Source organism: Manacus vitellinus, unplaced genomic scaffold, assembly GCF_001715985.3.
Source record: "Manacus vitellinus isolate BGI_N305 unplaced genomic scaffold, ASM171598v3 scaffold_5_pilon, whole genome shotgun sequence".
Taxonomy (NCBI): Eukaryota; Metazoa; Chordata; class Aves; order Passeriformes; family Pipridae; genus Manacus; species Manacus vitellinus.
Genome location: NW_021940682.1, coordinates 30,874,997 through 30,889,986, shown reverse-complemented (window position 1 = coordinate 30,889,986; position 14,990 = coordinate 30,874,997). Strand labels below are relative to the sequence as shown.

Below are 14,990 nucleotides of genomic sequence, written 5' to 3'. Positions count from 1 at the left end.
TATGATGTCTTAATTAAATGTTTGGAAACAAAAGCAGCTGTTGAGCTAAGTACAGTTTTTGTAACTTGATTTTTTTCCCATGAGATTCACACAGAAATAGATTTTTAGAAGTCCAAAGGCTATCCTTGTATTCAAATAATTGTACCAGTATAGCATGTTAGCGTGAAGTTCCAACACATTTTTGTCTGGTGATTTTATTTTAGCCATATAGTTTTTACTTCTTAGTCATGAATTTAGTCTCTGTGAAGGCCAGGAGGTGGAAACCCTCTATTATTCCAGCACTACACAGGACGCTGTGCTACTGTATCAGGAAATCTCAAGTAACAGTTTTATGATGCATGAGGTTATTATTTTCTGCAAGCAATAACATACATTTCTATTTCTCCAGCAATATCCACATAATCAAACATTCGCAAGTACTTTACAAAGAATTTAATTAAATAGTGTACAGAGTGACTGGATGCAGCACATACACAAACTTATATATTTAGTAGTTCCCCTTTTGCAGTCAGTGCAGAACACTTTTGCACAGTGATATGTGTGAGTGATATTTCCATCAAAATGTGTATCACCCCTCCTTTTCTACCTTACTCCTTAAAAATGACACTGAAACCTTAACAGATGTCGCCTCCAGGAGCACAGGATACCTTCCTCAGGGCTCTAATGGTGCGATAAAGAGAGGGAAATACAAATTCTCATGTTGAGACTTGAACATCAAACATTGTTCCTCTGAAATCAAACATTTATTCCTCCCCAGAGAAAGATATAGATTATTGTGTCTTTTACCACAAAACCAAACGCGTTTGGAATTTTATTTAAAGGTAGTAGAAGTTTTTGGAGCAATCAAAGACCAACCAATGAAAAACTAACATCAAGACTTGCATACTCAGGTTAGATGTGGACAATCAGAAGTGAAAGATTTTATGACAATGACTATGTTCAGGGTCCATTCTGTCAGTCACTGGAATATTAAGTCTCTTCTTTGGCATTAAAGTGCAGTGTATCAGTCCCTGCACTAAGAAAAGGTAGTGTGCTCATATTCATTCAACATTATTGGTATGGTCATGTCACCTGCAGGGCTTAACATTCTGGAAACTGACTGGGTTATCTGTTTTGTTTACTTTGTTCAGAAAAGCCCTTTAAGCATTAGCCAGTGCGTGAGAGGAGTTTTCAGGCTTGCAGAGCAATGAGGCTGTGTTGGATGAAAGTGATTTAGAATATCTCTCTGTGGTTGCCTACCTGCAAGGCAGTTATCTGTCTGTCAAATTGGAAGGTTTTATTAGTATGTCAGTGCTATAAAGTATCAGTCTAAACCAGCAAACCAATACCAATGACACAAATGGTGAAAGACAGTCTATAATTAGCTGTAAAGGTTTAGTGTGAGACCTCACCCTTGTTTCCCAGTTCCTGAGAGTTATTCCAGTTTATAACTGTCTGACACTGACAAAATCAGTGTCAGATACATTATGACTGGCAAGAAAGACCAAAAACTACAAATGGACCCAAAGGAGAGAAAATAAAAGGATCAGTAAAGAGTAGGAAACTGGTTTTACTTTTGTGCTAGTTTTTGTTCTGTGTCTCTTTGCTAATTTGAGGGGAATTGCTGAAAACTTAATTGGGGTAAATAAGAACAGAGTCTCTCTGTATTCATCCTCTGAAGACACCTTTTGAAGGGTGGTTTAGTTGCTGTAGGAGAAATTATAGAGATATGACTTTCTTTACAGAGTTGAGAATGGGAGAGATTCCTATTTAATGTCAATGAAGATTTGCTGTTAACTTCAGTGATTTCACCCAGTAGCCTTTGTGTCCCTTTTTTTCCCCATCTTTATACCTTCAGACACGAGTTTTTCATTTTGCATGTCATTTATAACAAATTGCAGTTACTCTAAAAAATTAGTACAGTTCGAGCTTCAACTGAAAAAGAAGAGGAAAGCATGTCATTTTGAATTTGCTTGCATATCTAATCTTGAACAGCATGTTTTGGATTTTTGCTTTAATTTCTTTAATTATGCTTTTGTTCTAGTGTCTGCTTTTCTATAAAATACTTATTCTTTAGCATTTGTAGCATGTCTCTGTGATTTGGATATTTTTACTTTGCTTGTATTTGGAAGTATCTGCTAGACTCTCCTTTGCTTGTGCTAGGAGGCTGGTATTTTTGTGCTTCTTGCATCAGGCCCTTTTTGGGAATGCCAGAAGACACCCAAATTCTCCATTCCTGATATTTTAGTGGCAACTTCCTGTGAATCCTGGAGTAGAGCTCCTGCAGTCTGTTTGTTCTCCAAGCCAATTCTACCACACTTCAGCAAGCCAAAACAGACAACCTTAGGAGATATGTCAGTGCTGTGATATAATTTAGAGTATTATTTAGAATAAGTAGGTCAGATTTTTTCTTGTTCTGGTTAGGAAGTCAGCCCAGAGATCTTTCATCCCACCCAGTGAACTACCACTTGCATGTATACTACATGTGATAACTGCCAATGAACTGGCTTTGGAACCAGAAGTAACAGAACCAAATGAGAGAGGAGTGTGGCAGCCAGGCTAATTAATTAAGAAGTCAGGCTAACTAGTTTGACTAGATGTGACATTGTAGATTCCAAAATTCTGTCTGATTTGTACATGGGTTGCACTGGTCTTCTTACAGACATACAAGTTGTTTCTGGACTCTTTCAGATGTTTTTTTGTCATGAAGCAACATTGTGTATTTGTTTATTCCCTAGAAAAATTTACTGTAATTTTGGATTTCTTTCTATAGTGATAGTCAATTTATTTCCTTCTCAATCTTCTGCAGTAAGATTTTTTTAACACATGTATTTTAATATTGTCTTATTCAACTTTATGCCGCTGAGATTCCTTGTTGCTTTTTTTTTACCTGACGAAGGACCTTCCCATTTTCTTCCTAATATTTTGTCACTTACTGAATACAAAACTGAAGTAATGCTCCTGAAGTTGTGTATGGTCCCACTTCCAACCTGTGGGGCTGAGAAGAGGCTGCCAGCAGTCTTGTTCCCAGAGGATGTGTGTTAGCAATAGTGCACACTGAAAGATGCCTTGTTTTGTAAGAACTGATGATCCTGAACAATTTGCCATTTTTCTTGTTATGAAACAGTATTTCTTCAGTGCACTCCTTAATGTCAGGTTACATACAGTTTTATGTGTAAGATTTTCACAAAGAAGTTGCTTTAATGAAAAGATAAAAAATACTTGCTGTAAAAGTCTATGTTAACACATTGATATGGTATAGTAAACATGAGAAGCAGTATCAAACCCAGCAATAAATCAATAAGGTGTTGTAAATAAGCTGGATTCTGTATATAAAGCTTCAATTAGAAGTACTAATAATGTATTACATCAATAACATAGTGCTCATGTGTGAGCAGATATTGGCATAAAATAAAAAAAATGAATATTTTATTAATGTTTCCTAAATAACGTAGCTAGAAAGCTGAAATTAAGGGTTTTTTTAATGTGTGTTATTTATAATGCTTTTAGTGATGACTTATGGTCTTACTTACAATAGTTCTTCAGCATAGTAGATCCCACAAGGAGTTAACATATATTTTTTCTATTTCTAGATCTGTTAGCTGTGCCTAAGCATCCATATGCTGCTATGGAGAACTGGGGACTGAGTGTTTTTGTGGAGCAAAGGATACTGCTAGATCCAAGCATTTCTTCTATATTATACCTACTGGATGTCACCATGGTCATTGTACATGAGCTATGTCATCAGGTATTAAAGGTGTTCACATATTTGATCTTAATGTCGGAAACCATGCATTCCTTTTTAAAACCAAAAATGAATTTATATTGTACGTATGGACAGTTGCAACTTCCATTGTACTGAAATCCAAATAACACAGAGGTCTGTAAGACACATCCCTACAATACAGAAACTGTGAAGACTCAAAATGGGCATAGAGGAGAAAATTAGTAGCAATGAACAACTTCCCTGTCTTCTGTATGATTATATTCTTTATGTTTGTGTCTCTGTGTTTGTTGCTGGTGTGTAGAATAAACATGTTGGTAGGTGTAGAAAGTTATTCATTGTAGAACTACAACAGGTTCATCCTGAATTTCATGTTCATGTCAAAAAAATCTTTTGGCTCAATTTGGTAATCAGCTTCTTCTTCCATCATATATACACATACTTCCATTCTTTTCTTTTTTTAACCCACTCTGTGTTCACTGTTGGTGGATAATCAAGTCTTTATGTGTACAGAAACTGTGTCAATAAGAAAACTTAAAATAATAAAGCCATATTACAATTTATTTTGTGTTTTCCCCATCTTCTTATCTCAAACTGAACACATTACAAGTATTTAGTAATATTGAGTTGAATGCAGATATTATTGAAGAATTTTGCTACAGGGGCAGGCAACGCTTTCTTACACTCATAAGAGGCATAATCATAGCCTTCAGGTTAAAGTGAATGAAATCCTACTGTGTAATCACCATGGCTTACATCTGTGACTTTACACAGTGTTCTTTAAAGGCAATGCAAATTCTTAACACTTTCTGCAAATAAGAATTCCCATGTAAAAGGGAGCCATTGTAATGGAGTTCTGGCAGATGAACCTGGAAATAATAATATTTGGTTCATGTTCATATTAATGTTTCACATTAAATCTGTCAATGAATATGAAGTCCCTAACTACAACATGAATTTTTTTTTAATGTTATTGCTGGTTTGATCTTGATATGATCATCTGATTTTATTATAAGCTCTTTATTGTGCATTACAATAGGGTAGCACACTGTTCAGCTAGAAAAATTACAGTGCCTTAGGAATCAGGCGAGGAAAACACACATTAGATCATGAAATCCCAGCTCTTGCTAGTATTAGATTCTTCTATGTGGTATATTTGTAAAGCCAGGCTCAGTGCTCCTGATTACAGGGTTATGTGACTTCCCTTAAAACCTTTTGATTAAATCTGATGGTCAATACCTTTTTCTAAGTTCAGCTTTAAATCTTAGTTTTTGTGAAGTAATTTCATTACTTCCAGTTATTCTTTGCACTGCTTTGATAATTTCCTCTGCTTCCAGAGCAATTTGTACTTCAGATGTGGGCAATTATCACATCAGTAACATTCCAAGTTTGTTTATTCGATTCTCATTGAAACTGAAGCCTTTTCACATTCTTCTGGGAATGTCAGAGGACCATGAAGTGGGTGAAAACTGTAACTGAATTTATTTTAGGGTAGAAATGTGGTCATAAAGTGCTTTTAAGTGACCTTAAAATAGCAAATGAGGAGGTTTACTTGGTGTCCATGTGGATATTACTTCCAGTGCTGTTTGCTTAATTAAATGTAGCTTCCTCTATTCCTGTTGCTGCTGTTTCTGTTTCAGCATCTTGCAGATCAGCTCTTTGCTTAACTGCTTCACTGGATAACTACACAAGATAGAAAATATTCAGGTGAAAGAAACATTATTTCTACTTTTTAGATGCAGAATTGAGTCACAGAGAGTATGATTGTTCATCTGCAAATAAATTTTTGAGGGAGAAACTCTCAAAAAAATATAAGCTGCAAAATACTGTCTAGCACCTCCATCACAGTATTGTCTTTATTTAGTAATTTTGTCTGCTTTTATCTTACTCATACTCCCTCAAGGAAACTTTAGAGCAGGAACTCTAAACAATACTATCTTAATTGAAAATGTCCTGAACTGAGACCTGGTTGGGTCCGGCATTTCTTGCCTCTGCTGTTTAATTGTTAATTATTCACTGCATTTTTCATTGTCTTTTGCTGTGAAGCATCTCACTTGCTAACCTGTGGTGATACATGAATATTCCTCCCCTTCACTCAATTTTACACATAGAGTAACAGCGTTTAACCAAAATCACTTCTGGTGCAGCCAGAAGTAGAATCCACATTTCCAGTTTTGCTTTTTTATTTATTGATTTTTTTTTTTAAATTTCAGTTAAGAGGAAATAGAACTCTCATAAGAAAACATTCTTTTTTCTTTTTAGTTTTTTTTTTTTCCTAAGAATTTTGTCATTGTCCATTTTCCCTGACTTTAAACCCATGACTTTAAAACTTATGGAACATATCTGAGCATATAGTAAACTGATTTGTATGAGACCCCTGTTACTTCAAGTAGCACAGCAATTGCTTTGCTAATGTTGTTTCCAAGATTGAAAAAAACAGATGAATATTAAAAAATGAGAGTATTGCCTTTAGATTTGCCTGTTTAAAATTGTAATTCCCAAACCTGCTGGGTATTAATGCTTGAGTACAGTCTTCAGGACAGATAGAAAATGAGCCAGCATTGCAAAAAGACAAATTCTGTGGTTGTGAAAATACAGGTGAAAAGTGTATAAGAAAGAATTTTGTGTCCAGTTTCTTCACAGTTGACTTTGTCATGCTTGACCAGGTATTTATTTTAGGCTCATGTTTTAGGAGAGATGCATTACAGTTAAGTAGGTAGCTTTGGTTTTGTCATTACGTAGGTTGTATTTTTTGATATTTCAGGTTGAGTGTTCTTTTAGAACATTTTATTAATTAAAAAAATTAATAAGTGAAAGAATGAGTGTTTTGGCATAAAACCTTCTCTTCCAAGCCCCAAACCATAAGAGAGATATTGGTCAAAACACACGTATTTCTAGCAGCTTAATTTGATAGCTCAAAATAATTACCATAATTTATTAAATTAATTCTAATTAGGGTAGTAATCAGTTTTATGGGCATATCACAGATCAGTCCCACCTACAGTCTTTGAAGGAAAATTCCTTTGAATTTATGCACCATCATTTTTGTGATAGTTTTCCCACCTGAGAACAAAACTTGATGTGACAGATTGAGTTAAAGAGGCATGAAAGCTGAAAAGAAATTTAAAAGTTCTACATCAACATTTTTTTAATAATCTGTAAAGGAAGCATATAGGAAAGGGTGTCCTCTCAGTGTATCTGTAAAATAAGTACCTTCTGCATATCAGATTGAACCTAATACTTGAGGGGGATGAGAAATTTATGTAATCAATAAATTTTAAAATAAAAATGAAGTAATGATCTTCATTCCAGGCAGATAGTGTTTATAGTCAAATACACAAATAAATACTTAAAGAAATTAAATACTTTACTTACAGTTTTCCTTTCAGATATGTAACACCTAGGAAGATAATAGCACCTTTCTGCTGGAAAATTTGGCTTTCTTACTTGCGTTCTCTGGCACTGCTCTTTCTCTGACATCCATAACTCTCTGATACTGTTCAAGACTAGTTAAGCAAATTCCCTGCATTTTCATATGGATATGCTGGTTTAATGACTGTAAAACATTTCTTCCTTTAGGTGCATAATTAAACAAATTGTTTTAATTGTATGAGTAGTTGTATCAGTAATAAATAAACCCAGAAAACTCACAAAGGAATATAACAAATTCTCTTTTATGACGTCATAAACTAATCTTATTAATTCAAGTTACAGGTATTATGAATTTTACAACCTTTATTTTTTTTAAATCTCTCTCTGAATAGTCATAGTACAAAATGACTATTACTTGTTTCATATTTGTTCAGCAGTCCTCTTGCAATTCAAGAAATAAGCTCTATGCTATTGTGTTTAGTCTGTCGTCGCAAATCATTTAATCAACCTATTCTGGTATGAATATAACTGTCATACTCCTTGATGTATGAAAGTTACATTCATTTCAACATTTCAAATTCTGAAAATGCATTAGCTACATTAATATATTTGCAATATTTCTTTGTCTTTTCAGTTGAATGTTCTTAAGAACAGGATCTATCTTTGGCAGCCCTATAGAGAGTTAATTTATTGGTAGCCTTCAACTACATTATGCTCACTGAGTGTGCATTAATTTTAGCTTCACTTAGTGTATGAATTCTTAAGTTGGTTGTTAGTGACATTTAGAGTCACATTTTGCTTCATTTTTTCATTCAAATCCTATTTATTGAACCTTGTGTGGCAATCTGGTAATCTTTCTGCTAGTTTGTTCTTTGAAGCACTAGTGTTTACTTCGCTGTGGATCCTCATTGCAGCATTGATCCTTCCTTGGCACTATTCTCACTCTGCAAAGACATGACAGAAGCAAGACCTTTCATTCAGGTCCCAGACAAAGCCTTCAAACAAGCCAGATGTCATGAAAGCGAACTGCTTATTGGCCAACTCCACTTTCATTCATTCTCCACTCTCATTACAGTTCAGCAGCAGCTCTTCTACTCTAACCTGAGTCTCTGCCTGTGGAATACTTAATTTCTGCTCCCTTTCTGTGTATTTTCAGAGCTTGCAAACCCATGAAAGCTCAAAATTATTTCTGTTGATTATTAATTTTTCTCATTTTTATTCATATTATGAGAAAACTGACATAATTTTACTGAAACAAAGTTTTGGTATTTGTTGGGCATAAAAGGTGCTACAGAGAGTATGAAATATGTTTTCATAATAGTGTATATGTTCCTACTCCTACCACTGGTGTTACAGTGATTCAGGTTGCATAGGGCCATTACAATCATTTAAACAGGATCATCCATGAGCAGAAGAATTTATGACATCTGATTTCCTTTGAATTCTTGTCCTTGTTCATCTTCCGGTGATCATCTTAGCTCTGTGTAAAATCCCTCTGACACCCGCATGCCCTGTGCCGTGTCTCTTGATGGCTTACTAAGCAGAGTACCTAATGGATGTGTTCTTGCCTCACCCTCAGATCCAGCTCTTCTCCTCTTTTCAGATGATGATCTTTATGTACTTTCATAGGAGTTTAATTATCCTTGAGATTCTGTCCTTCTTGCTAAATTAGAAGTCAGTAGGGCAAATTGAGGGGTGACCTGGGGGAATGGGAAAGGCAGTCAACCCTCAAGTAGGCTTCCTTTGCATATACATTGGTGGCCTATGCCGTTTCAGATACCTCTGCTTCTGGTTGCTGCTTGGGAAGGCTGCAATTCTCCTCTAATTCCTCTGTGAAGTTTTCTAGGCCTGTGTGGGTATCTCAGATACCCTAGGATGTTCTCTAAGTGGCATCAACTACCTGCTTTTAGGCGTCTGAGTCCTACTCACAGAAAGATGGCATTATTATATAAAACTGCTTTCCTTAGAAGACCTTCTGAGAGGAGCATCACTAGTATTGTAAATCTTAGTGGGCAGACATTGTGGAGAAAGAAGTGCTAAAATTTAGGTCTGAGGTGGGGAATGTTTTCCCAATTTTTCAATTTTCATACTATGCATAGTGATGTTTCCAGGTAATGGATCAGGTTATTCAAGTTAGAAGCCTTTTTCTGTCCAGTGCATATGTTATTCCCTTAAACCTAGGTGAGCATCTACTTCAGATAACTAAAGTTCACATTGTGAATACTGTCCTCAATGCTTCTTTTCCCCACTTCTTCTTTTCTAATGTTTTACTTCATTAACTTATGCATCCTGTAAAGGCTGAATTAATTAGTACATGAAAAAAACAGTTGAGTTTCAGTGGGCGGTGTATACTGCTGTTTTTATTAAAACTTTTGGAGAATGTGTTCCTTATAAATGAAATATATGCAAACATGGGTTCCTAAAGGTCATGCATTTGAACTTTTCTTTGCAGTGGTTTGGTGACCTTGTGACTCCAGTTTGGTGGGAGGATGTGTGGTTGAAAGAAGGTTTTGCTCACTATTTTGAATTTGTTGGGACAGACTACCTCTACCCAGGGTGGAACATGGTAAGTCAGTTCTATTTTGTTAATGTGAAAACTCCACAGAAAAGTTGCTTTGCTATTATACTCCTGCTTCTGTTATAGAAAAGGACTGCTGAAAAATACCAAATGATGCATGCAAGTATCAGATGTTGAATGAAACAAAATCACTAGGTGTGAAATAATTTGACAGCATTCCAAAAGTGTTCAATTTATTGCAAAGGAAATAATGTCATGTCTGTCGTAACCCAGCATTAAAATAGCTACTGTCTCTCTGCTCAGAAATATTTTGGATTAAAGCAGTTATGATTTAACTTGGACCATTTTTTAAAACATTGATATGGTTGAATTTTATCTACAAGATAAATTGGAAAGAAATGTTTCACAAAACATTTTATAAAATGGAGCATATTTTTTCTGACAGTATTCTGTTCTCTCCCTAAGTTTATTCTTTTTATCTTCCTGCTACTGTTTGTCTATCTAGCGGCATAAATTAACATGGAGTATATGAGCTGAGAATCTAGCTTTCAGTATGATTTCTGGCTGTATGTGGTTGAACATGCTTTGTCAACTGGTGTGCAAATAAAGGAGCTCTCTGAGGGCAGACTGGAAATTCTGTGCTGGTACATTATTTTGAAGTCCTTCTGTTGAATCACATTGTACCTAGTAAGGTCTAGTTTATATGAATTGCTGTAATCTGGCTATATTATATTTATAAGAAAAACAGGAAATATGAGACCTCAGTACAAGGAAATTTTGTATGAACCCTATTGAAGGTTTCTATAGAGATTTTGTTGTCCATTGGAGACATGTTTTTATTTGCTAACCTTTTATATTTACGGATATTTAATTAAGTGGCAAAATATTTATTATAAATCCCGATTGTCTGATGGAGATTTGTTGGAGCTTGGATGTTTTGCTTAGACTCTTGCAAACTAACTTCTGAAATTTTCTTTTTCTGATTTCTGAGTAATTTATTGAGTATTCTTATGCCATTAATTTTTGTATGCCATGAAATGAAGATGCTATAATTGTGAGTTAAAGCTAATTTTTGAAAATAATTGTATACAGATACTCTTGCTTTATGTCTGCTTCTTGTGAAGTTTGAATTTTTTGTAGTATGTTAATTTTTTCTTTAAGGTGTCAATTTTGGTCTATAATTGCATTATGAAGAGGGAAACGAATCTTTATCTGTACTGACATCTGTCTTGCATACGTAGGCTTGTTGGATTTACGTGGCTTTGGCTATATTAAAACTCATTCTGTTCATCTTTATGAAGAAGACAACCTGAATTACAATGTAATGATTCTAATTATAACTGCAATGAAATCTGGCAAGCCTTTATGATTCTAGCATAGTGAAGTGTCATAGATGACAACATTTATACACTGAATTTTATCTTCAAATCGTCAGTCAATTGTTCTTCACATTATCAGTCTAGCAAATTCAGAATAACTTTGCTTTAGAAAATATTTGGAATATAGTATATTTGCTTGAAATTTTTGTGGAATTAATGTAATCTTCACTGTTATGCAAATGACATGCCCATCACATGAAATCTTGGCATTTTAGCAGAATACAGGCAAAGTGAATGGCTTGAACAAGGTATGGCAGTTAAACTGGGAAATCAGAAATGTGCTGCATAAATTAGAATTAACTACAGAAATACTGCTGTGCCTGAAAAAATATTAATCTGTCAAGCTTTTCCTTAAATTAAAAAGAAGGTAGACATAAACTGTTCATGAGGCTTTGAGTAGCTGTGGCCTTTGATAGAAAAATGACCATACACATATTTAAATAATTAGAAAATGAGAAGATTCTCTTAATGAGTTAAACATTTAAACATGCCGCATTCTTTTGCAGACTAGAGAAGGAGTCAATACTGTTGTGTTTCAGCCTCATTACAGAGATTGTTGAAAGAGGAAGCAAAAGTTACAGTTACTGAAATTAGGCTTGCTGGTGTTTGTTATTGGTATAAAATGCATTTGCTGTTTAGATCACACTGACTGACATTTATAAACTTGAAAAAAATTAAAGTGAGCATGTAGAAAAGAAAGAAAAAGGATGCGGTACAAGCTTCATGAATCAGTTGCAAAAACAAGAACTACAAGATTGATTTTCTGTAATGATGGCTAAACAGTGCAATATTCCAGCATTCCAGGTAGTGTTTTCTCAGCAGTATGTCGTACCCGTGAAATAAAAATAAAAGAAAACATTATGGTGTATGTTACCACAGGTTTTTGCATCAGGAAAATGGTGATATTCCAAAATCCTCTTTATTTCTAAAGAATTGGGAAAGTTACATAGTTAACTTCTTTCTCTTTTAGTTCTGAAATGTTAACCTTGAAAGTTTTCTCAAGAAGCCCATGGACTAAAATGTCGAATTCAGCTTCTTTTCAGTTTACTAAAGGCTTCTTTTCACATTTTCTTTTGAATAAGTGTAGAGCAGAAGACTGGTAGTCCATTGCAGAAAAAGGACTTCTGTTTGGAAATGCAACTTGGGCAGTATGGATACATCTGAAAAAAATTAATCTATCCACAGCTTCCTACCTAAGTTGTTCAATATTTATAGGCTACAGACACATAAACTTCCATCATTAAGGCTCATAAGCCTCTAAAGTTTTGCTACTACTTGTCTGAAGATGCTTCTCTTTTAGCACAGCTGAGTGTTTTTCAGTGTCCATCTTATTTGACATTCGTAGTCTTGGTATGGCTGAAGCTGAGAGTCTGGAGGAGAGTTATCTGTAAGGCGTGTTCACACCATTATAACACACCATTTTAACCTAAACCAACAGCACTGAGTTCTGCACAAAGCAGAGACCCATGGTTTTTTTCCTGAAACGCGTTTCGTGGCTTCTCCTTCTTCTCTAGGTTCTTTAGCTTGCTTAAATTTTTCTTTTCCTACTGAGGTTCTTCCTTTATATCTGTTTTTCTTCAGTTGTTTTATAGACTCTTTTGCAGCAGGAGAGACTAATGAGTAACAGTGACTGAACCTGCCATGGAGCTGTAACACTTTACTGAGCATTCCAGCAGGTCTAAAATTTCTTATTTTGTCCAGAAGGCATTTACATACTTCATCAGGCTTGCATTATCTTAATGAGAAAGGAAATCCAGTCCTTATTAAACACTTGCCATCATTATGTACTGGATCCTCCTATTAAAATTTTGGGTGAATGAAGAGTCATTCTGATGGAGGTGTCTATTATCCACTGCAGTAAATGCAAGAAACATCAGAACTCTTCCAAGGAAGTGAATGAAGTTTTGCAGGTTTTAAAAGAGAAAGATGAGTTTTCTGTGCTGAGAAGCTTTGTGACCACTGGTCTCAATATCCTTTTTCAAATTTAAGTTACTTCAAATGAAAGCTAAAAATTCTCATTTCCTTCCTTCAGCTGAAAAATAAGTCTCTACATGTAACTTTTTACCAGATGAAGCTATGTTTGATTTTGCAGGAAATCTGTCTCTGCTATACAGTTAGACATTTTCCATGGAAAGGATTTCACCATTCTTCCCATTTCATCCTCTTGCCTTGTCTGAACCTCAAATTAAGAGTTTTTTAAAATTCTTATTCCAAAATGCCTCAAATTCTTAGTCTTAGATCTCATTCTTTAAGTCTTGGAAGTTTAATCAATTGTTTCTGTGTTGTCAGGATAGTTTTAGAAAGAAAGCTGTCTCTGCTAAGTGTTCCTCCCAGAGATCAGAGAATTTCACTTCATCATGTGTGCTCAGAGTAGTCATCTCCATGTGAATTCCCTAGCTGTTGCTACTTCATAACTTAGAAAGAGATGAGATTTCTGTATTAAAGTCTTAAGATGTAACTGTTTAGTTGTCTCTCTTTGCCATCAAAAAGCAACCACAGCTGGACGTAAGTTCTTGAGCTGTAAGAATTTATGACCGATTCAAGGTAATCTCACCTCTGTGGAAGGGGCCTCTGCTAGTTTTAGGATCAGAGAAAAGAAAAAATTGCAGCAGAAAGCTGCATTCTGGTAATTTCTACTTCATAGCTCTATCTATCTACCCTGATCACCTTCCTTTCAGAGGCCTGTTTCCAGCTGTATATTCCATCTTCCTCTTGGACTGTTTCTCTCGTTATCTTGAAATCTTTTGCATGTGGCTTTGTAAAGGAAGGAATTCAGCTGAGGCTTGCAGATACAGGAATTTATTGACTGGTCTTTTGCCTTCTTATTTTCTGGTAGAAGGAACCATCATGTTTGTCCTTGAATGTCTGTGGCATTGGGGTAGGTTTTGAGTACTGTGACAGCAGGAATTACTGGCATGTAATTTGCCCTTACATCCATCAAACGAGCATCAAATACTTTAGCAGTCAGTACCTGGCTTGATGCTGAGAAAGCATTTCACAGACCCCAGCTGCCTTCTCCCTTTTCTTTATTATATAGAAGTTTGCTTTGCTGACAACCTTATTGACAGAGTCAAGGTGTAGTACATCAGCAAAACTTTGAATCCTACGTCTTCTTGATCCATTGATGCTCTGGGATCTCCCACTTTCTTGTCTGCTTACTACTTTTATAGGTAAGGATGGTCATATTTGTCAGAATTTTTCTTAGTATTAAATTAAAAACTTTGTGTCTACATAGAAGGACATCTTTCCTATTTCTTAAAGTGAATCATGTTTCCTTTACATTATTAGGTTCCACAGTATGGACAATCCTGCCATTACTACAGGCAGTTGAAAATAATAATGAGGTTGCATAATAACATTTCTGTTTCAAAATAAGTAAAAAATTGATAAATTATCTTAATTGCCTATCTTTCTCATTGACTTAGTTGAAAATAATAAAAGCGAATGCAGCCATTAGACACATGTATATCTTTAATGTACTTTAACTCACATTGCCTCCTAAAGTGTTTGCCTCCATCTGTAAAGATTTCTAAGGCATTGTTTGACTCATAGAAACCCCAGAAAATAATATAAGTTTTGAGGTAGACTTAAGACATGGGCCTTTTTCATTTATTTCATTATTATTTTGGCATTTCACACCTGAGCTGTAGCCTGCTTGATCCTTCTGAATCCAACATAAATATCATGCTGGCTCAGCATTGAGTGAGATTCAGCCTCTCATTTTTTAAAACTACTTTCACGTTTTCTTTTTTGGTTAAAGGCTCCCCATGCTGGTGTAAAGTAAGCCTTTAATTAATACCACATGGAATGTTTTTCCTCCAGTAACTACGCAGTGAAGTCAGTCCTTATATGATTTTCTGTTTTAACTCAACGATGGGGGAAGCTTTCAATGTAAAATTAACTAGAATCTTATGTATAATTGACTTTGGCAGGAAAAAAGAGATCGTAAGGCGCAAGATCTTCTGTTTGCTAATTACTAGCCCTTTTTATGTATACCAGTTAAGAAGTCATTATACTA

The 14,990-nt window shown here is 35.2% G+C and overlaps 1 protein-coding gene across 1 annotated transcript in view; it reads left to right on the top strand.

Moving 5' to 3' along the window:
* The window catches only part of TRHDE (thyrotropin releasing hormone degrading enzyme), a 196,948-nt gene that overhangs the window by 71,395 nt on the left and 110,563 nt on the right, over positions 1-14,990 (top strand). Inside the window, exons 4-5 of the mRNA XM_029963508.1 lie at positions 3,573-3,727; positions 9,528-9,641. Of these exons, the coding sequence (XP_029819368.1) occupies positions 3,573-3,727; positions 9,528-9,641 (269 nt within the window). The remainder of the gene's footprint in view (positions 1-3,572; positions 3,728-9,527; positions 9,642-14,990) is intronic.